The sequence below is a fragment of the Callorhinus ursinus genome, unplaced genomic scaffold (genome assembly GCF_003265705.2).
Source record: "Callorhinus ursinus isolate GAN/ISIS: 27379988/994484 unplaced genomic scaffold, GSC_fseal_2.0 scaffold46, whole genome shotgun sequence".
Classification (NCBI taxonomy): Eukaryota; Metazoa; Chordata; class Mammalia; order Carnivora; family Otariidae; genus Callorhinus; species Callorhinus ursinus.
Genome location: NW_027397108.1, coordinates 5256686 through 5279212, shown reverse-complemented (window position 1 = coordinate 5279212; position 22527 = coordinate 5256686). Strand labels below are relative to the sequence as shown.

Below are 22527 nucleotides of genomic sequence, written 5' to 3'. Positions count from 1 at the left end.
GAGCGGACTCTGCTAAGCCTCAGTTTCCCCACGTGCAACATGGAGAAAGCAATGATATTTGCTACTCTCACTGAACTGATAAGAACGCCAAGAGGCCACGCACACTGCCAAGCCTATACTCTATTCAGATTGCCTTTGTTTCCCCTGATGTCTTTTTGCGGTTCCAGGATCCCAGCCAGGACACCCCGCTACATTTAGTCCTCCTGTCGCCTTAGGCTCCTCTGGGCTGTGACAGTTTCTAGGCTTTTCTTGTTCTCGATGGGCTGGACAGTTTTGAGCAGTGCTGGTCAGGTGTTTTGCAGAAATGTCCCTCAACGGGGACCGGACTGATGTTTCTCTCAGGACTAAACGGGGCCTGTGGGTTTAAGAGAAGAAGCCCCGAGGGGTACGGCGCCCTGTTCGTCACACCGTATCAGGGTGCATGCCCTCACGTGACTGCGGCTGCTGACCGTGACCCACTGGCAGCGGCTGTGACTTTAGGTTTCTCCACCGTACGGTCACTCTTCTCCCCTTTTCCATACTGTGCCTCTGGAAGGACACGGTGTGCACGGCCCCACTGAAGATGTAAGGAGCTCCAGTCCCCCTCCTTGAGGGCGGAGTGGCTGTAGACGTTTGTGAATCTACACATGGGAAACTTCTCTCTTCTCCCCCAGCCACGCTATTTTTGTTATTTTTACTGCGAAAAATATTCTTCCTGTTGCCTTAAGAGAAGAAGATAAGAGCCAAGGAGGACAGGCTGCATGAACACCCCAACCTCAAGAGAATCCCAACCCCAGTCCCTGGCTGTCAGGCCAGGCCAGACAACCCTGTTCCGCAAATCTTTGGGGAATGGCGAAAGGCTGGGGAAAAGTGAAAGACTGGCTTTGCAGTCGGGCTGTCAGGGGAACTCACCATATTATGCTTGAGGATTCTCTGGACCACGGGAGTGAACACTTCGATGACCACCATGGACCGGGGCCGCTCTCTGCAGTGCTGGGGAGACAGAAGGGCACTGTCAGCACTGAGCCTGGCAGGGTCCACAAGCCTGTGGCCCGTGGCCTGTGGCTCTTAAAGTCTGAGATTGTGGGGCGCCTGGGTGGCTCAGTCGGCAAAGCGTCTGCCTTCGGCTCAGGTCATGATCCCAGGGTCCTGGGATCGAGCCCCGCAAAGGGCTCCCTGCTCGGCGGGAAGCCTGTTTCTCCCTCTCCCTCTGCCTCTCCCTCAGCACATGCTCTCTCTTGCTCTCTCTAATCTCTAAAGATTAAATCAAATCTGTAAAAAGAAATAATAAAGTCTGAGTTTTCATCAGATGGTACAGACAGGCGTCCATTTGGACAGGTCCTGATTTACCCCAGCGACACTGTAGCCCTGAGGATCAGAGGGCACGGTCTAACAGAGGAGTCTCTCGAAAACTGGGTGCAAGAATGCCAGGCGTTTAGTGTCTGGACCCCAGAATCTTGAAAGTTCTGTGGCTTTTCAGTTGTTGGCTTTGATAGGCTGGCAGCAGTCTGCAGGCCATCAAATGCCCCTCTCAGATGTACTTTACTTCATCAGCATGTTTTGTTTTTTCAAACTGAAATTGAAGGCCTTCAGGTGGAACAGAGGAGACCCCACCACGCGAACATATTTATAACCTGCCCGGGCCTGAAGGTACTGAGTTTCTAACCCCTGGATGAGGACCCTGGACCTGGGATACTAGAAATCAGGGCCTTCCTGGGAAATCCAAGATCAATAAGTTTTCCTCAGATCTTAGGGTTCTGGTTTTGAAATCTGGCAGGCAAGGCTGCCCAGGCGTGTCCAGTGTGGCCCAGCGTGGAGCCAGTGGGGGGCGGCTTTGTTTCCCCTCCAGCTCTCCTCTCTGGGCAGGCCGCCTGGTGGGTGGGGCACTGAGGCTGGGACCCCCGACGCCCCAGAGGAAAAGCATCCTGAAGGCTCACAGGCCCCCTAGGCTCGGACCCCTCCCTCCAAAGGACAGGGCAGCCTTCTATTTGAGGACCAACTGGAGTTCTATCAGGAAATGCCAAAAAGAATGGTTTCTTCTACACCGTGAGTTTTCAAACCAGGAACCCGCAGGTATGATTTACTTTGAACGAAGGTCCACTGTTTTAGAACAAGAGTTTGAAAACCATGAAATCTGGGAGAAACCATACAGCTTGAGAGGAGAACAAGGAACAGTTTTGGATGAAATTGGACAAAATACTGAGAGACGAGATGGCCTGCTGTGATAGGTAAGGGAGCAGGATATGAAGCCCTGGGATATATGACCCCACCCCGGTCGGGGCAGTGCCGGGGTCCAAGAAGGCCCCTGTTTTAGTTGTCTTTAGTCTCACTGAGGCCCAGGGAGGAGGGGGCCTCGATTCAGCACCGAAGCCTGATGCCCGTGCAGGCACGCTCTTGCTTACACACGTGCACGGGCTCAGCCAGACGCTCACCTGCCTGGCCCAGAAGGCACACACTGCCACGTGCCCGGACACGCACACTGAGAACACACGCGGGTGCTTCGGGCCGGCAGGCTGCGCCCAGCCTCTGCGCTGTGGGTCACCGGAAAAGGTCTCCTGCTGGAGACACTGGGCCAAAGGGGGTAACACGACCCTGTCTCTATAATCTCTGAGGCTCCTGCCCTCTGACAAACAGAGAGAGCATGCTCTCTGAGCGGGGTGCAGAGGCAGTAAGGGCATGGCAGTCCCCTTTCCTCCAGAAACCACTGGGCCTCCCGGGTGCCTGCTTTGCCAGGCCACGTGCTCATCTCGCTGGTGGACATAGTCCACGCCCCCCGCCAAGGCCAGGCTGTGGAAGGAGCCAGGGAGGGAAGGAGCATGAGTGAAGTGAGTCAGCAGGTGCTAGAGCAGAGAGTGCTGGGGTAGCAGCAAACCCTGCGTCTCTCCAAGGACATCAAGTCATTACAGGAAAAAAAAAAAAAAAATCACAAGCAAAGAACAAAACAGGACTGCCTGCTGGTTGAGGCCCCGGACTGTTGCAGTGTGTTTTCAGAGTGAGGGATGGCTGCTGCCCGACATGCCCCGGGCACGTTCCATGTAAACCCCCTGCAAGCAGCCTGACTCTGGGTCCAAGGGAGTGGATGGGCTGCTCTGTGGCTCCTCCCGGCTAACCTGGCATCCCCTGCCTGTTTTCCCTGTTCAGGAAAAGCCCCATGGCTGTGTCCCACTGTGGGCCAGCCGGTGCTCAGAGGAGCCGTGGCTAATAATAAACCAGCTCTGACGTCAGGAACCCAGAAAATCTGCTACAAATTTCTCCCAAGACAGCTACCAAGATATTCCAAGGAAAAGCCGGACGCTCCTCCCTGACCCACTGGTTTGGACCCTGGGCCTTGTTTATCACCTGTCTGGCAGAGAGACAGCGGTAACTCTAAGAACAGGCTGCCTGACTTGCCTTCTGGCTCTGTCTGGGGCCCTGACCCAGGTCGGGGAAGCCTGGGTTTTCAGCAAATTATGCAAAGCCAACCCTCAGCACACACACACAGAGGCAGGCTGCCTCCTGCAAATACAGCCCCATTTCAGTCATGCCATACCTTGCAAAAGAATTCACAGAGATCTGGTGGTGGATGGTTGTTTTCCAGCAAAGGAGCAATTGCCTGAAAGAAAACAAACAAATGTCAGCTGGAATCTCTAGAAAGGAATCCTATCGGGGTCGGGTGGGGGGGGGGAGCTCATGGCACCCACTGAGAAGCTGATAGAAGCTCTGGGCTGCCCTCCAGGCAAATGCACACTGACGGGCTCCGTAACCTGCTGATGTCCGTCCACATCCCCCTCAGATCAACAGGCCCGGATTACGGGGCAGGACGGGATCGTGGTTCGAAGCCCAGGCACTGGGGGCAGAGTCCTGGGTGCGAGTTCTAGGTCTGGCACTTACTACAGCCTGTTAGAACAAGCTATTTCCTCTCTCTTAACGCCCGAGTTCCCACCTGGGAAGCGGAGCAGAGAGTCACCAGAAGAACGGGAGGGAGGGCCTGCGGGACGTTCAGCAGGGACCTTGTTCTCAACCCGCTGGATGCCAGTCGCAAGCCTCAGCCAGTTGTGACAATCAGAAAGCCTCCTGACACACTTCATTTCATACGAAGGCAGGCTGGAACATCTAACACCTGTTGAGTTCATGTCTCACCAAGGCTTCTTGGGCTAGCTGTACGGTTCTTACTGGTTCCCACTGCCATTTCTCTACAAGGTTCCCATGGCCCGAATGACGTCTGATTCTTGATTTTTCCTCCCCTTTCATAATTCCTGTTTTAATGATTGTGCTAAACTTCAGATTCAAATAAAATATTTGAACAATGGAAAAGAAACGGGTCCAGACATTGCCAAATGCCTCATGGGGGACAAAACTACACCGAACTGAGGACCCCTGGTATAAAGTCTGAAATAGGGCCAGCTCTCCATAAATATTAGTTACTGGATGGTTAATGCCTAGGTGAAGTCCACTCACATTCCTGTCTGCACACTGAGCACAAGGTTAGCAACGAGGAGACCCAGGACCCAGCACCAAGACTGCCAGGCTGTGTGACCCTGAGTGAGCAACTCAACCTCTCTGGGCATTAGTCTTCTAGCCTATAAAACGGGGAGCACTAGAGTGACTGACTCACAGGGTTGCTGGGGGAATTTGATGAGAGAAAACTGTACAAGCTTTGGAGTCTCAGCCTCAGGATAAGCCCATTGCCACCATCACGGGCTGGAAAGGGGGCTGTCTTGGGCAGTACTGGACATAGCGGCAAAGGGTGGCGATTCTGCCCAACTCCCAGGAGGGCTCTGTGAGGACACGCTCTCCCCATCACTGACTTCCAGGCTCAGACCCTGCCTCCTCAATTTCAGAGGGTCTCGGTGATCTGTTCCCTGCAGTGATGCCTTTGAATATGGGTAGGGACCTCTCAGCAAGGCCTTCCGCCAGGCTTGGGACCATCAGGGAAAGGAAGCATCACTGGATGCCAGGAAGAGACGACCTCACTTGTGCGAATGCATCCCTGTGAAGGAGGAAGTCAGTGATACTGAAGTTCTGCTGTGTAGCACCGCCAACCAGGCTGACCAATGGCCCAGGGTCTTACCTGTCTAGGGCGGCACTGTCCAGCACAGTGCAGATCACGTGCAGGGTTGAGCCCCCTCACTCATGCCAGGCCCCTCTTTCTCGAGAACGAGTCAAGGAATAAAGGAGTGGGAAGCATTTAAGTGCCCAGAGTGGGCGTCAGGCAGGGGCTCTGTGCTTCCACGCTATTATCTCATTTGATCCTCATGACAACTCTGTGAGGTCAAGCGGGAGCCATTCCCACTTGTACAGATGAAGAGACAGAGGGTAGGGGAGGTTACCAGTCCTGCCCTGGTCACAGAGTTATGATTATTTTAAAAGGTATGATTAATAAAAAGAGCTTATATTCTGTGGACTCTTTCTTTAAGCCCGGCCCTTGGCTGAGCATGTTAGGTGCATTAGCTCACTGAACCCTCCCAGGAATCCTGTAAGAAAGGCATGCCCATTTCATAAATGAGAAGACTCAGCCTTAATATGTCATATTAGCTGAAAATGATTGGAATGGCCATCTGGTTAAATAATAATATTTTAGAGCCAGTAGAAAGTATGCGTGGGCCAACGGTCCTCAACTAGGGTTGACTCTGCCTCTCAGGGGATGTTGGCACGTCTGGAGCCACATTTTTGATCATCGACAGGGAAGAGTTTCCGGCATCTAGTGGGTTAAGGCAGGGATGCTGCTCAACATTCTACAATGCCCAGGACCGGCCCCCCAGAAGCAATGATTCATCCCCAAATGCCACAGGTACTAAGGCTGGAAACCGTGGGGCACATGGGCACGAAGAGACTTGAAAGCATCCCCAAGATGTGTTACAAGAAAGAACCAAAGCAGAACAGCCCATCTAGCAACGCATCATTAATGCTGAAAACAAAAAATAAAAACACAGCCGTATCCGTGTGGCTTTGTCACCACCTGAAAACCGCCAGGGGCTTTCTCTGAAGAGGACAGTGGGCTAGGGTGAAATCCTTTTTCTTCCTTCCTTCCTTCTAATGAAATTATTTTCACGGAATACTTGCAAAAGTATTTTTAAAGAATATCTTAAAGATATTTTCAATACAATAAAACTAAAGTTCTCCCATTGCTTGCCCAAGGTCACAGCTAGTGGGGGGTGGGCCTGGGGTCTGCACCGGCTCAAAACTTGAGCTCACACTGAGCTTCAAGCACGTGGGACGGCAGCTGGGGTCTGGGCTCCAGGTCCATGCACGTCCAGTGATGTGCCATCTGTTACCAGCACAGAGAGATGCCCGACCCCAGGTGGGCCGCATAAAACCAACTCAAGTTACTTGTGAAAGTATTTCTGAAAAACAAGCACATTAAAAACATACCAAGCCCTGCTGGGAGAAGACTAATTGCCAACCGGTCAAATCAGATAATGTCATCTCTGGACAGGAAGGCCGCTTCCCAATGATGATAAGGGCACTGGTAATCAAGAGCACTGGAAGGGAGGCTGTAAAACGCAGGGCTGAGGGGGCAGACCTCAGATCAAATTCTTCTCTGTTCTCGGGCACGTCTGTTGAGCAGGGGAGCTTATTAGCCCAGCCAATTAAGGGGTCAGCCTCACCAAATTAGCTGGATAAAAGCAGCCTGGATCGCTCAGATCAAAATTCCTTTCCCAGGCTCATCCCCAGTCCAAAGCCCTCACCCGTCCTCCAGGGTTGAAGAGCAGGGGGTGGGGGGTGGATCCATAGGTAGCGCCAGCAGGGAGAGGAAGGTGCCAACTCCTTCCCTGGTACCCATGTCCCTGCCTGCTTTGCCAGTCTTGCTGCTCTGCCTTTCTCATGCCGGGCCCTCTCCCTGGACTGCTTTTCCCTGGAGCACTCCTACCCCTCCTTTAAGATCCAGTTTGCTCACCTCCACCTGGAAGCCCTCCGTCATCCTCCTCCCAGCACGCTCATTGGCAGAGGATGTTAGGTATCTGCCCTCTGTGCTCCCCTAACACTCCAAACAAATCTCAACCCCTGATTATCGGCCGACCTGCCAGGTTCTTCTAGCACACAGTAAATCTCTCAACAGCAGCTCTAGGTCTGTGGAACACAGACTAGTGTTTGGTACATACTTGTCTTTACATGTCAACAAATGTTTGTTAAATGAATTTACTAATTAGTGGTATACCAGAGAAAGGTGGTGGTAGTGAGTGGGGGCACCCAAGTTGACAATCCCCCTGTTCTGGCAAGAGAAGGCAATGAGTGGTCAGGATGCAGCAAGGGGAAAAAAACAGAACAAAACAAAAAACCTTTTATATTTTTAGCAAATTCTCACTGAGCACTTACTATGTGCCAATTCCCATTGAACACCTACTATGTGCCAGCCACTGTAGGCGGGACTCCACAGAAGCTGCTGCCTCTACTCTCCATAATAAGTGGCCTAGGACCCACCTCCTTTGGTACCCACAAGACCCAGCTGGGGTGAGGAGGGTGAATCTCCAGGCTGGGCTTGCCAGGGCCAAGTGGGTGGGCCTACGAAATCTTCATTTGGCTCAGAGGGGCATGGAGTTGGCATCCTGCCCCTGTTTCAAAGGCTGTAGCCGTAGGACCGCTGGGGCAGGTGAATGTCCTTTCAGAGCACAAAAGGCTTTGCCTCTCACTTCCATCTCAAGTTCTGCCTCCCTACTTCTCACGTCCTTATACTTTACAGTCCAGCAATGCCGAAGCTTCCAGAATTTACCACGTTGTTTTACATCTCGATGCATGTTTTGTTTCCTCTCTCTGGAATGCCTTTACTCTGTTTTGCCATCTGGCGAACTCCTATTGACCCTTCAAAACCCAGTTCAGACATCACTGCCTCCAGGAAGCACCATGGCTTTTTCTCCCAGGTGAGTTTATCACTCTCCTCTCTATACTACATCCTGTTTTTGCTGTGGTCTCATCTGTCTTCCTACAATAGATGATAAACCCCTTGGGAGCAGGGCCTGTCTTCATTACCTATGGATTCAAATACATGGCACAGTGCTTGGAACCCAGTAGGTGCAACCTCATTTCTCTCTAGTGAGAGTCACATTTCAGAGCTTAAAATCACCCAGGAAGCTATTTTACCCCAAAGATGCTTACATCATAGTCAAGTCCCAGAAAATATGACCTCACTTTGTGTATCAGAGAGAATTAAATCCAGGTTCTATACGTGGACTAATTAGGAGACACGTCCTGGGGCAAGAAAGAGAATGTTTACCTCTCAGCTAATAGGGTTATGCCTCTGAATAAACTATATGCTCTCTGCCATCTGCCTTCAACTCCCCCCAGCATACTCAGGAAGGAGGAGGCAATGAAGACACATTTGCTACAAACCTCAAAGACTGATAATTATGTACCCCCCCGCATCAACCGGGGCTCTGAAATGTGCAAAGGCAGGAGGCAGACACATCTGGCTTGACAGAAAAGATAAGATTGAGCGAGGTCGCCATGCTGGTGGATTACACCGGTGCTTCGAGAAGTCACTCAGACAGGGCCAAGGACTGTGGGCACTGGGAGGTGGACAGAGGGAGAGGGCTCTCGAGAGACTTACCACAATGATGTTCTCATGCTCCTGGGTAGTCAAGTTTGTGTTCTAAGGGAGTGAGCGGAAAGTAGAGGAGGTAGACAAAAACAAAACAAAACAAACCACAATATTAATCAAACGGAACGTTTGCATCTTAAAGGTCCAAACAGTTTAAAACACTTTCAGCCTCTCAGAGTGCAGGTGTTGCTTTGTCTTAATTAAGCAGATCAGAAAACCCTCCAAGGCTCGGCCAGGAAGGGAGAAGAGTATGACTCTGGGGTGGCCGGGGTGCGGGGGGGAACGACACCGAGTTTCGAGTCCCAGTTTCACCCCTTGTGAGTTATGTGACCTTGAACCAGTCACTCCTCCTTGGTGAGGCTCCGTTTCCCCTTCCATAAAGGAGAAACTTCCATAGGCTTCAGTGAGAGGATACAAAGAGGGGGCTTAACCCCGTGCTCCATGCTGATCATACAGATGCTACCGGGAAGCCAGAAGGCAGGTTCACAGTAAACACGGAAAGAAACAGACTTTTGAATCTTGACCATGTGCCAGGCTTTCAGGCACCTCACATACATTATTTCAGTGGTTCTCCAGCTGGGTTCCCAGGGAAGAATGGTGTTCCATGAGCCAAACAAGTTTTAAATTCGAATTCTAGCAATTAGCTTGCAAAAAGAATAATAAGTTGAATGGATTAAATTTGTTTCATTTTGAGGGTTTTTTTCTCCCTGATCTGGAATTTTCTTACCCAGTGGGTGCCTATTACCACCATCCTGTGAATACATGACCGAGGAAAGGAATGAACACACGAGAAGCGAGAAATCGTGGGAAAACCCCGGAATGGTCACTATTGTCTTCTCTGCTAGTTTCACGGCATGCTCTGTTGTGCCCGTTCGTCTCGGTGGGCACGGGCTCTCACCGGTCTCCATTCAGATCTCCTAACAGAGCCACGTCTGCCTCCTTGTCTCGTGCTGCCTCACTGGACAGCGAACTAGCAAGATAGAGCATTCCTGGGTTCTAGAAAGAGCCCCACCTTGTTCACCACCTGGCTTCAGCTGTAAGGAGCATCAGGATACCCAAGGAGTTTACAACCAGCTGAAGCAAAAGCTAAGCCAGGGGGCCGTGAACATGCTTCTGCCTGGCTGGCCGAGGCAGGAGGACCGCCACGGAACCTGGACCAGTGTCTGTGCTCCTCAAGTCCCCAGGTCCCCATGGAGACAGCCTGGCCCAGCTTAGAATCCAGGAACACGTGGAAGGTGGAAGGATGTTTCTTGGATTCCAAAGGCTTTTTCTTTTTGTGGACACTGGTAGCGTTTAAGGAGCCCATTTGTGGTAGATTATTAAACATCAATAATTTTTCTGATGGAAAGCTTTGGTCTTTCCTTAGGACTGACAGCAAGCTCCCTATGCCTCAGGCCAGGAGTACACTTCGTAATCCTCACCCCACCCATTTCTTTCTTACAGTGCTTCTCCTCCTCTCCCATCGACAGATGAGCTACCTGAGCCCCAGGAGCTGCTTGCCCAGGAGCACGGGGAAGAGAGGTTGGGGTGGGGGTTGGACCACTGTCTGTCCTGATGCCAAAACATGCATCTCTAACTACTGAGCTCTGATGGTTGGCCCACGCAAGGGACGGCTCCATTTCTCAGGCTGTGCTGGGCAGCTCTGAAGGGTCCAGCCCAGTCCTCACCACACCTGTGCACCTTCCCAGCAAGAGCGAGCATAGATGCCAGTTCCTTTGTCCCAACCGCTGGTGGAAGCCTGTGCCATTCTGCAGGGACACTTCTCTCCACCAAGGCCATTTTCCACCCTGGGTGGAAAGCACTCACTAATAGCCAGTGCATCGCAGGGGACGTGGGAACCCTAAACTGAATGGTCACTCTATCTACTCAACTCAACAAAGGCCCGGGGGGTCAGGGATGTGGCTTTTTTGGCCAGTGGATGGACAGTCCTTTCTCAGAACCAAGAGCCCCCCCTCCTCCTCCCCTCTCCTCACTCCCTTCCTTGGGATCCTGCCCACCTTCCAGTAGCTTTGGGGACACCTGGAGCCTCCCAGGAGATCCGGGGAGCAACCTGAGTAAAGAGAACAAATAATCTAGCCCATATATTCTAAATAAAAAAGGGCAAGGAGCAGGAAGGATCTGTTTGTTTTTCTACCCATCCCCCTAGACCCTTCAGCTGAGAGAGCTTAAGGTCAAGATCACAACCATCTCCCATGACAACAAAAATGTGACCATTTATCAAGTGCTCCCTGCGTATCAGGCACAGGGCCAGGCGCTTTGTATGTATTAGAGCACTCGATCCTTAATTCTATGGAATGGGTGCTCATCTTCGCCCCAACTCACAAAAGAAAATGGTACTGAGAGACCTAGTACATTGTCCAAGGCCAGTTAGCACCTGAAGTGTAGAACCAGGTCCTTCTGCTTCTACAACACCTATTCTCAACCACCGTGTCCTACACAGCTGGGGCGCTCCCTGCCCCACTAGAAAGTCTCTACCAATTTATGCTACCTCTGTGCATAAGAGCGTGAGCTTTCTAAAAAAACAGATCTGGGTGTGGATCCTGGCCCTCCACTTATGCAAGCGACAGCCTCTCTGAGCCTTTGTTCACTCGTCTGTACATTTTAGGACTTACCTCGCAGGGTCCCTGGAGAAATGTAAAGTATCAGCTCTAAATGCCTGCCAAAGCAGTGGTCACAGAGTATGTACTCAAAAAACGTGTCACTCAGAGAGGCCCTAAGCCTTCCTTGAGGGGCTGCTGCCTGGGCTGCAGTCCCAGCTCTGTCGCCTACCAAAGAGCAGTGCTTGTCTATCAAAGTGAATAATGATGACCCCGTGCCTGTCACACGGTAGGTACACAGCAGATACAAGTTTCTTCCTTTTTTCTTTTCCCTTTAAATGCCTTTCTCTTTCCACCCTAGTGCTTGGGGGTCAGATGATTTTTAAAACCTTGGCCTGAGAGGTGATGCAAAGGCCCAGGGACACACGGTCCATGCAACATGTAAGACGGAAACAAATGTTGCCAGAAGCTGGTGGTAGAGCCCACCTGCCGCCTTCCCCGTCGTCCTGACAGCAAGCCTGATCTACTGATGGTGTGGTGGTGGGGGGAGGACTGGAGGAGCAGAAGGGGTGGGCGATGTGGCCTTGCAGTGGGAGGGAGGGAGCCCTAAGGTGGAATTTCCAGCCCCACTGCTTGCTCAGCAGGTTGCTGAGTGTCTCGGGGCCTCAGTTTCATCGATTGTATAACGGAGACAGCAAGGCCCAGCTCTCTAGGGCAGACGTTCTACCTGAGACGTTGTGTGCATGGCACCTGACACCTGTTGGCACATGGCAGGTGCTTACTGATGGTGAGCAGCCAGCCCGGGCTCGGGCTGGGAAGCCAGGAGGGAACGTTGGGTATACAGCACCTGGCCTGGTCTCAAACTCCAGACCGTGACTGTGATTCATTTCAGAGCCAGAGTCTTTGCTCTTCTGTGAAATGAACCCGTCTCACACCTGAGGGCATGGTCTCTGCTCCCCTACCTGCAACAGTCTTTACTGCCTATCTTCTACTTCTTGCCCCCACTTGCTTCCAGGGCAAGGGACCCTCTATTCAGCAGATGTGGAAGGCCTGGGCCAGTTTCCTGGACTGACTGGCAGCAACCAGCCTGGGTCCACAGAGGAAGGGGTGGTTCTAGGCAGCAAGGAGCTGGTGCGGGCTCAGAGGGAGCATCTAGAAGCTACTCCGGGAATCGGGCATGCCAGGAGAGCAGGGGCCCGTCCCAGGGGAGGGGGACAGAAGCATCACTCTGGTGGCCATGCGGAGTTTAAATCAGGAGTCATCAACGCCAGGTCTCCAGGGGGCCAGGCAGGCAAACAAACGAGACAAGTGTTAGTATTTGGGGAAGCGCTGACAAGATGGTTGGGGCAGAATAAACAGTGCGTTTCCAAGCAGCTGTCACCTCCCCGTGAAAACAGCGGGACCGACACTGATTGAGGCCCTCGCTCCTGTCTGTCCCCCTGGGGGAACGTGGGCTCCAGGAGGACAGGGGCTTGTCTTCGTCCCCGCGCCCAGGACGGTGTCCGGCACAGTGCACGCCCTCGTGTGGGGCTGCCTGGCAAAGCCAAGCTGTGTATGCTGCGGGCTGCTGCCGGAATTTCTGCTGCTGGGCGGGTGGTGGGGGCAGAAAGCCATCGCTGCCTGGGCCCCTGGAGCTGATGCAGGCCAGGGCAGGGGGAGGATGGAGACTGGCAGGGATGGCCGGCCCCAATGCCGAGGGGCAGGGAGGAAGTGCCGTCTGGGGGCTTGACCGACGTGCTCTGGCTCGGGGACGAACTGGAAAATTCTGAAATTGGCTGCCACCATCATCTCCACCCGCCCAGCCTCAGGCCCAAGACTGGTTCCCCCATGTTCAGGGGTGGGGCCTGGCAGGACAGCAACACCTGCCCCTTCACCCCTGCCCCACCCCCGGGGTGCTCAGCTGCAGGCACTGGGGACAAACCTCCTGCTGGGCTCCCTCAGGCTGGGGGACACCGCTCACCTCCTTGGAATGGGGAGACAGCACAAACTCAGGTCCAGTTCTGCTGCCAGGTATGGCGTTGTGCTCAGCCGAGGGAAAGGAAAAAAACTTGAAGGCGGGGGTGGGGGGTGTGCAAAATCAAGGAGGAGGAATGTCTTACCTCTGAGAGCAGTTTTGAGACAATTTCCAGTGGGGCTTGGTTGATGGAGTCATCCTGCAGGGGGGATGTCAGGGCCATGTCCACCAGAGTCCGGATCTCCTTCAACACAACTTCCCAACGGCTTGGGTTACTCAGGACTTTCTTATATTTGTAAATCTTTTTCTGGTCGGGAGAGAGAAGGAGACACGAACATGTTATTGACATGCTGAGGGCGGAAGTCGCAAGATGATCAGAGAAACCAATGCAATAGATGTGTAAGGCCCTGATAAACTGTCGGGGTGGACCACCCTGTAAGAAACGGACTCCCAGAGAAAGGCAAAGTCCAACCAGGCCTCCCAGACACTAGCCGAGAAGTCTTCACACTGCTTCCAATGACTTAAAAAAAAAAAAAAAAAATGAAGAGGTTTCTCTTTCAGATCACATCTGCCAAACGTACTCCCTAAGTATTCACACACAGTCAGAGTGGGTGCATTCCAGGGTGCACAGAGGGACCTTCTTTGAGTTGGAGGCACGGTTTCTCTCATCCCGGTCCTAAGACGTCCCCCTGGAGAGTGGAGTCCAGCTAAGAAGAGGGACAGACAGGCTTGGGGCCAGGAATTCAACTCCGGCTAGGTGCTGACAAGCCCGGAAGCCCCCAAGAAACGTGAAGGCAGTCCTCAGTTTCCTCCTGGTGAGTAAGACGAGCATTCTCACCTTTGCTCAGGGCCACGTCCAAAGCCGGACAGCCCTGGGGCGAGGGTTCCTGTCTCCCGCGATGTGAGGCAGAGTTCCGCCTCTCTGACATCATGGAAACAGCAACCCTCAGCAGGCGGAAGACCCAGCCAAACACCCTCCCAGCTCTGCAACTGCCTGCCCACTGCCGCCCTGGCTCGCCTGGGAGTCTCCCGCTGGATGAACTCCTTCATTAAGTGCTCTGCTCCCTGGGGAAAACCTAAGTTTAGTGTCACCGAGCCAGCAGCCAGCTGGGGTGACAAGTCGCAATCTCTGAGCCAGAGTCTGAATGAGGGAGTGGCAGGGAGGAGGTCAGGGTGCCCCTCTGGCCCCGAGGCTGCCAGGGCTCTCCTTGATCATTTAGTTTCTGAGTTTGGAATTGCAAAGTGGTCTTGGACCCCAGGGCCTTCAGGGAAGTATCTGGGGGAACCTATTCCTTATCAACCTGAGTAGTTAACTGTGCTGAGTGAGGCCTCGCAGTGGAACACAGGATAGACTGGAGTCAGGCCCAGTTCTTACCATAAAGCATACCACCTACTGAGCCTCAGTTTCCTCCTCTGCAGATGAGGCATGAAAATATTCTGCAGCCTCTTTCAGTGTGTGACCTTCATAAATTCTGGACCCACGTGGCCCACTCTCTGTACGGAGTCACATTCGAAGGCAGAGGCCAAACAGAATAGACACTGGCAACAAAAAGGGAACCTGGATTCTTAACCTGTCTCTTTGGAGAAACTTCATGAGGGTGAAACGGACAACCCACAGCAACGCAAACAGGATCCCACTTTCTTTCTCCCGTTTGTTCCCAAACTCCATGATTTTCCAGAGTCTCTCACTTGCTAATCATGCCCCATCATCACCACCATCACCCACATAGCTAACTCACAACACAGACTGTTTCCCCTCATCATCCCAGAACTTTTTAAATTTTTATTTACTTAAGAGAATGAGCACCGGTTGGGGGGGGAGGGGCAGAGGCCGAGGGAGAAGCAGGCTCCCCACTGAGCAGGGAGCCTGATGCGGGGCTCGATCCCAGGACCCTGGGATCATGACCTGAGCTGAAGGCAGACGCTTAACCAACTGAGCCACCCAGGCGCCGCAATCCCCGATCTTTCTTATGTAAATCAATGTAGCTTGCCCCCCCACCCCCCAGCATTCTTGCACCTGCTGGCTGGCCTGCCTGCCCACGACAGCCTCTCCATTCTCCCTCTTGGTCTGGCTGTGCTGTGCCAGTGACCATCCCTCATCAAGAACTAGGAGACAAGTCCTCTCTGAGGGGCAGCAGGCCAAAAGAAACAAACAAGTGGGGGGATTAGCATCATTTTCTTCAGGTGGGGGACATGACTTGTCAATCATTTTAGATCCTGTAAGGTCTGGAAGACATACATGGGGAGCTCTGTCAGGAGAGGGTATTTAGTGAACAGTGAATACGGTCGGGGGGCGGATGATGGTGACTGTGAGGATTTGTTGAGCCCCGTGAATTTCATGACAAGATGCACCCAGTTCCCTGAGGCCCCAGTCCCAGTCACAGTCAGCCAGGAGCATGGCCGCCTCCACACTGCCTGGCCTGTACAAACACAGCGTGCCCAAAGTCTAACACCATGGGGACACTTTCCAAGGCAAGAACCCGATCCATCCCTGAAGATGAATGCTCCTTTGAGTCCTGGACACAATGGTTTTGCTCTATACCCAGAGAATTGCTTTATTTTTAAATGACCGTGAAATGGTCACAGAAACTCGCCATATATGAAGCCCCAAAGAAAACCACACGATTCATATCCATGTCTTCCCACGGTAGAGTCTAGAGTCGAAAACGGTCTGAGCCGAGCCGTTAGGGCCCTATCTTCCGATCAGCAGCAAGTTATTTACCTTTGAAAGAATAATGACTTAATTCTTTTTGTGAAAATGATGCCTGTTCATTGTAAGACACTTAAACCGTGCTGGAAAGCACAAAGAAGACAGTGAGTGAAAAAAGGCCTCAAAAATCCCACAACCTAGAAATAGCTATCATTAATCTTTGGTGAACACTGTTCCACCCAACCCTCACTGAAACTTTGCCAAATACAGCCAGCGTGTTGTGTGTGTGTGGGGGTGGGGGTACAGGGAGGGGAGGGGCATTGAGTGCTGTCCAAAGCTCCCCATGCTCAGACATCCCTGAGGCTCAGACATCCCTGAGGCAGCAAGGTCCAGGCAAAAGGGCTTACTGGGCAGCATTAGCCTCAGCGCTCACCGACACACCCCTCCTTACAGGGGAAGGACAACAGTTCTCTTGTGAGCACCCGCAGCCCTTGCTTAACGGGGCCTCCCCAGGACCTGCGGGTGCATTCAAATCCAGAAGGTCCCAGGGCTTGTGACAAGGGCCAATGCCTAAAGAGCACATACTATGCACCAGGCACCACGCTGAGCACTTCTGGGCATCATCTCACTCCAATCTCACAGTAACCCTGGAGCTGAGGACTTGCCATGGGCTAAGCAGCCCCCAGAGCAGACCCTAAGACAAGAACCCAAGTGCAAACTGTTTCTTTATTTGCAAGGCATTGTAGGACACATCAGTGCAGGGTGGGGAGGAGAAGGCAATCATTAACGGGGCACCGCCAAGCATTATGACTGGGCCACTGTGGGGCGGGCTGTGAATCCCGTGGGGACTCAAGGAGACTGTGCCCCCCCCCCCCCAGGGAGCGAGGAAGCTGCAGCATTTACCCACCAACTCCCTGGACACTGCCCTACTTCCAGCTGCCCTGTGCCCAGGACAAAGGGCTCCCACAGCAAGAAAAGAACATGGCCCCAGGCAGTCACATGCGGTCCCGGTCCCGGTGAGCAGCCTTCCAAGCAGAGTGGTTGAGGGGCTCATCTGCAACATCTGCTACAGGACTCTAGTGTCCCGTTTACATACAGGGCTCTCACGGCCAGAGAGGTGGCATGACTCGCCCAAGGTCACACAGCTAGAAAGCAACAATTCAATGGAGTCAGAATCGGCTCTGGTTAATTCCAAAGGTGTCTCTCTCTGTCACATCTGTCAGGGCCAAGGCAGACAGTGAAGAGGAGGGATAGATTTGCCAAGAGACATGGTGATGAAGGGGGTCAAGAAAGCTTGGTGGCATACGGTGAGGGCCAGGACAAGTCCATGGGGGCTCGGAGAGCCGGAGGCAACCGGGGGGCGGAGGCGCTGTGGGAGGCGCTAGTATGAACAGCAGGTGGACAGCAGGACTCTGAAATCATGGTGGGGGCGGGAGGGACAGGCTGCTGGGCCCCACAAGAGGCGCTAAGGTCTGGGACAGGGCAGCCACAGGGCAGAGGGAGGCCTGTCCAGGACCCACAGGGACCCACTCACTCTGCCTTGGGTGACAAATGAGCAGGTTTCATCCCAGGAACTCTGATGAGCTCATCAGGTGTTGAATCGCCATGGGGCTGGGGCTGGGGACACCTCTGGAACCTGACCCTTTGGCTTTGCAGGACTGTCCTCTCCCTGAGCCCCTTCACCAGGAGGGGTGGGTGATCTCTTGCCATGTTCAGCGTGGGGTCCATGGGCCACCGGATTCTTTCAGCAGGGGCCCTGGAATTCTCCATGAGGGGCTTAAAGCAGGAGTTGGCGAAGTGCGGCAGGGCACCAAATCCAGCCCCTGGCTTCATTTTGTGCAAGGAAGCCCAGAATGTTCTTAGGGGTTGTGAAGCGAAAAACCCCAAAGAACATGGGACAGAAATCCGGTGTGGCCCACAAAGCTGCAAATATTTGCTATCTGGTCCTTTTAGAGGAAAAGCTTGCCAACCCCTAGCTTTTCAGGGCAAAGCCAGTCTAGGAGTAAGTGGGCAGAACGCTGCTCAACATGGCGAGCCGCCAGGGAGATACCGATTCAAACCATGAAGAGACACCACTTCACACCCACCAGGCGGGCTGTAACCAAAAAGACGACCCCGGGTGTCGGTGAGGCCCTGGAGGACTGGGCTCCGTGCGCACTGCTGATGGCACCGTGCGGGAGCACAGCACCACCGGAGAACAGTTTGATGGTTACTTAAAGCATGAAGCATACATTTATCATAGATCCAGCAGTTCTGTTCTTAGAAATCTGCCCAAGAGAAATAAAAACAGACTCTACACAGACACATGGACACGAATATCCATGGCATTATTCATAATAGCCTCAAACTGGAAACAACCCACATGTCCATCACCTGGTGAACAGGTAAGCAAAATGTGATCTATCCAGACAATGGACTAGTATTTGCAGTAAAAAGGGTGGATTTATTCATACATGCTACAATATGGACGAACCCTATAAACGTGAGCTAAGTCAAAGAAGCCAGGAGCAAAACATATCTTGTAGGATTCCCTCTCTACGAGATGTCTAGAAAAGGCAAATTTACAAAGACAGAAAGCGGAATAGCCATTGCCTGGGGCTGGAGGGGGAGGGTGGCAACAGGGACCAGACCGCAAACAGACATGAGGGCATCTTTTGGGATGATGGAAATACTCTAAAACACGACTGTGGTAATGGTTGTACCACTCCATGAATTTACTGAAGTCACTGAATCATACACTTACAATTGGTGGATTTTAAGGTATGTAAATTATACTTCAATTAAAGTGTTTAAGAAAAAAATCCCAACCTAGGCAGGCAGAGGAGGACATGAGACAAAACCAGAGCTGGTATTGTTTAGTGGCCAAGAGCACAGATTTGTAACAGCAGACTTCAGTTCAAATCTAAGCTCTGCTTCATCCATCCACCTGTCCACCCACCCACCCATCCATCCACCTGTGCATCCATCCATCCATCCATCCCTCCTTCCATCATCTATCCAACCATTCAACAAAAATTACCAGGAACCATCTCCTATGATGTGCCAAGCCCTGTGTTCGGCGCTAAGGGTCTCCACAGTGAGCAAAGCAGACAGGCCCCAAGTGCTCGTGGAACTCACGGTCTATTCCTTGTACCTAGTTGCCTCATCTGCAACGTGGGGTCGGACTGACTACTGCCCAAGGCTTCCGAGGCTCTTCCATGAGATAATATCTATAAAGCACCTAGCCCCACTGCTGGCTAACCAGCAGCTCTCATTCTTGTCACCTACCAAGTCCTAGAAGTGAGTGGTCCAGAGCGGGTGGAACTTAGGAGCGCTCCTGGCATCCGTGACTAAGCCCCACCAGCTCCCGAAACAACAGAGCCAGCAGGAAGAGCCTCCTGCCTCCTGTGTGGCAGAGCCAGTCACTCCATTGCAGTCCTCACCCTCTGCTCATCAGGGAGGGGACGTTACCTGGGCAACATCCGCCATCTCTCCGGCAACTGCTCCCACGGCAGAGACAACCACAGACGCCCGGGGTTCTTGGCCTGGGAAAGCGGAGCCTGTCGGCTCCTCCACGGGAGACAGGCTGTCACCGGGAGTGTGCCCCTCACCAGGAGAGGCGTGACTCAGAATGTGCTGGAAGCACGCCTCCCGGTGATGGGGCTGCTGTGCTGGTTGCCGCAGCCTCCGAGGCTCAGGCTCACACAAGCACGCATGCTCCCCACCACCTGTCATTAAAGGAAAGGCGGCACGGGAGCTCCTTGGAGCTGCTGAGAAAAATGAGCCAGGGAGGAACTGGACTGGCTTTTAGAACATCTTTCCAGTAGACGGCCCACAGCTGTGCTGCCCAGGCCCAAAGTCCCTAGCCCCATGTGGCTACTTACATTTAACTTAATTCAAATGAAATGCCATGAAAAATTCAGGGCCACGGTCCCACTGGCCACACTGCGGCTGCCTGCTAGCCACAAGTGGCCAGTGGCTACCATAGTGGATGGTGCAGAGAAAGACCATTCTCATCACTGCAGAAAGTTCCATGGGGCAATGCTGTTCTAAGGTCCTGGGGCCCCCCGGTCCCCAACGTTACCAGACGACCAGCAACACATTCATTGCCTCTTCCCATACTCGGCCAGCACTTTGGGGCCAGAATGTAAGTAGCACCCTTCCCACCTGTCCTGCTCTTCTGGCTTTCCCTCCCAGGTCTACAGGGTGCTGTCCCCAGATGTCCCCCGCACATCCAGGAAGACTGACTGGTTGGGCAACTTGGCCAGGCTCTCCGATTCCTAGACAGGGGCCCTTGACCTCCTCATTCCTTCATGACTCACTATGGGGCTGTGTGGGTAACTCGCCATCCCTGCCAAGCCGTGTGCTTCTGGGGCCCCAACGCTTGGGCTGCTGGCCTTCTCGTTAGTCCTCCAGAGTGACTGGATACTACATCTTAAATCCTTCTGGCATCAAAGACCGTCACTTTGCCTTCAGATACAAGCCTGGCCTGTGGCCAGCCCACGCGTGTCACCCCGACTGCCCAGTTGGCCCTTAGGTCTCGACCCTCAACCTGAGACAGCTTATAACCTCCCAGGCCCCTGTGGATGTGCAAAGAGATGCTAATTTAGCAAATACAATTACTGGGCTGTTACCTGCTGGTATAATTAATTGACAGATGGATTCATCAGTGATTACCCTCCAGGGACTCAGGATTTTCAAGAGTGTAGGGATGCCTACTCTGGCCACTGGCTCCATGGGGGCAGCGGGAGTAAGAGAAAGGACACAAAAATGAGACACAGGCCTAGCCCTGGGCTGCCCCCCCATTTTGGCTGGCAGGTAAAGCCTGGCTCAACTCACACTCACAAAGCTATGAAACACAGTAATACTGGCTACCACTTATCCAGTGGTTACCATGTTCCAGGAACAACCATCCTGCGTAATGACACAAGTGACAAGTGACACAAGAGCATAATGGTTATCATTTCTGGAGCGCTCTCCACAGGCCAGGCCCTGTGTGAAGCACTTTATATAATAAAGTAACTTTTTGAATCTTCCCAACCATTCAACAAGGTGTGGGATATAATTGGGCCCATTATACAGAGGAGAAAAACCGAGGCTGGGAGCAGTTAAGTCCCGTGGCAAGTAAGAACCAGAGCTGGACCTGGGAGCAGGTGTAGCTGCAGATCCTCAGGGTCCGACCACTGAGCCACTCTGACAGGCACACCTGAGAGCTTCCTCTGCCTTGATGGAGGCTGCACCCCTGCTCCGAGACGCACAAGAAGTCCTTTAAACTGGAGAGGTGAGACTGGCCCATGACAGACGACCAACTGCAGCTGGGCGTCCAGTTGACACCTGCCTGGAAAGCCAGGTCCTGGGGAGACGGACAATTTGTTTGAAAGAGGGGAAAGAGCCCGGGCACTCAGCCCCCTACATGCCCACTGGAGGCGGTCTCTCCACAGTCATTAGTGCTTCCAAGGAAACAGCGGGAACTCGGGCACAGCGTCCCAAGTGCCGTCTCAGGGGCATCGGCCGGTTGCCTGGGCAACCACGCATCTGGCTGATGAGGAGAGGAACAGGCCTTGGTGCCAGGCTCCCCACCAGGCACTCCATCCTACCTGGCACTTCAGGGCCTGCAGAACCCTTGGCAAAATCCAATCATCACCCGGATCGGTCTGACCACATTTAAAAAGATTGCACGTGGCTATTTTCCCCCCTAAGCTCTGAGTTCCTCGGGGGCAGGGATTATGTCTCGTGGGCTTCTGCCTTGTTGTATGTGGTGACTGGAGCTTCTCTCAGTGTTTATAAAATGGAGGAAAAACGAAGGTTAGAAATAATGGCTGACATGTATAAAGTGCTTCTGCTGTGCTGAGCACCAAATCTAGTCTTTTAAAACCCACCGAGTGCTCCTCACTCCCAACATGTGAGCAGGAACCATGTGGGGAGTCTTGTTAAAAGGCAGATTCCCAGGGCACCTGGGTGGCTCAGTCGGTTGAGCAGCCGACTCTTGGTTTTGGCTTGTGTGGTGATCTCAGGGTCCTGGGATCGAGCCCTGCGTGGGGCTCCCTGCTTAGGAGGAAGTCTGCTTGAGGATTTCTCTCTCTCTCTCTTCCCTTCCCCCCGATCATATGCGTGCTCACTCTCTCTAAAATAAATAACTAAATCTTAAAAAAAAAAAAAAAAAGGCAGATTCCAACTCCGTAGACCCAGGTGGGGCCCAGTGGGGCCCGGAAGTCTGTTCCCATGATACACGGGAGGAGAGGGCACTGAGGGGTTAATACCTTGCATGAGGCCATACAGCTGGTGTTGTGGGTTGAGTTGTGTTTCCCAAATGATAGGTCCAAGTCCTAACCGCTGGTATCTGTGGATGTGACTTTATCTGGAAATACGTCTTCGCAGGCGCAATCAAGGGAAGATGAGGTCAGGCTTCATCAGAGGTGGGCCCTATAGCCAACAACGTGCATCGCACATAAACAACGGAGACATGGCCATATAAAGCTGGAGGCCAAGGTTGCAACTATGCGTCCACAAGCCAAGGAACTCCAAAAGAAGCAAGGGAAAGGACCTCCCATAGAGTTTGTGCAGGGGGGCACAGACTTGTGGAGGGACGAGACCTTAATTTTTGATTTCTGGCCCCACCACTCTGAGAGGATGAGCTTCTATTGTTTTAGGCCCCCTGGTTGGTGGCACTTTGTCCCAGGAGCCCCAGGAAACTCATACAGCTGTTGAGCAGCGAAGCAAGGATGGACCTAGGAAGCCTGGCTCCTGATGGCTCCACCAGGCCGCTTCAGCCACTCAAGCTGACCCTTCCATCCCTTTTCTTTTAGGAAGATGGCAGCCAGGGCCCATCTGATGGGCTTGTGGCAGTGTGGGCGGGGGGCATGGACACCCAGGGGGCCCCTGTGCTCAGCAGCCTCTCCCAGCTCTTCCTCAG

General features: G+C 52.9%; 1 protein-coding gene across 1 annotated transcript in view; it reads right to left on the bottom strand.

The window, feature by feature from the left end:
* CMIP (c-Maf inducing protein) overlaps positions 1-22527 on the bottom strand; it is a 228954-nt gene that overhangs the window by 37893 nt on the left and 168534 nt on the right. The window contains exons 4-7 of the mRNA XM_025860400.2: positions 13131-13292; positions 8504-8545; positions 3509-3571; positions 892-972 (exon numbers count right to left, since the gene is read on the bottom strand). Coding sequence (XP_025716185.1) covers positions 892-972; positions 3509-3571; positions 8504-8545; positions 13131-13292 — 348 coding nt within the window. The remainder of the gene's footprint in view (positions 1-891; positions 973-3508; positions 3572-8503; positions 8546-13130; positions 13293-22527) is intronic.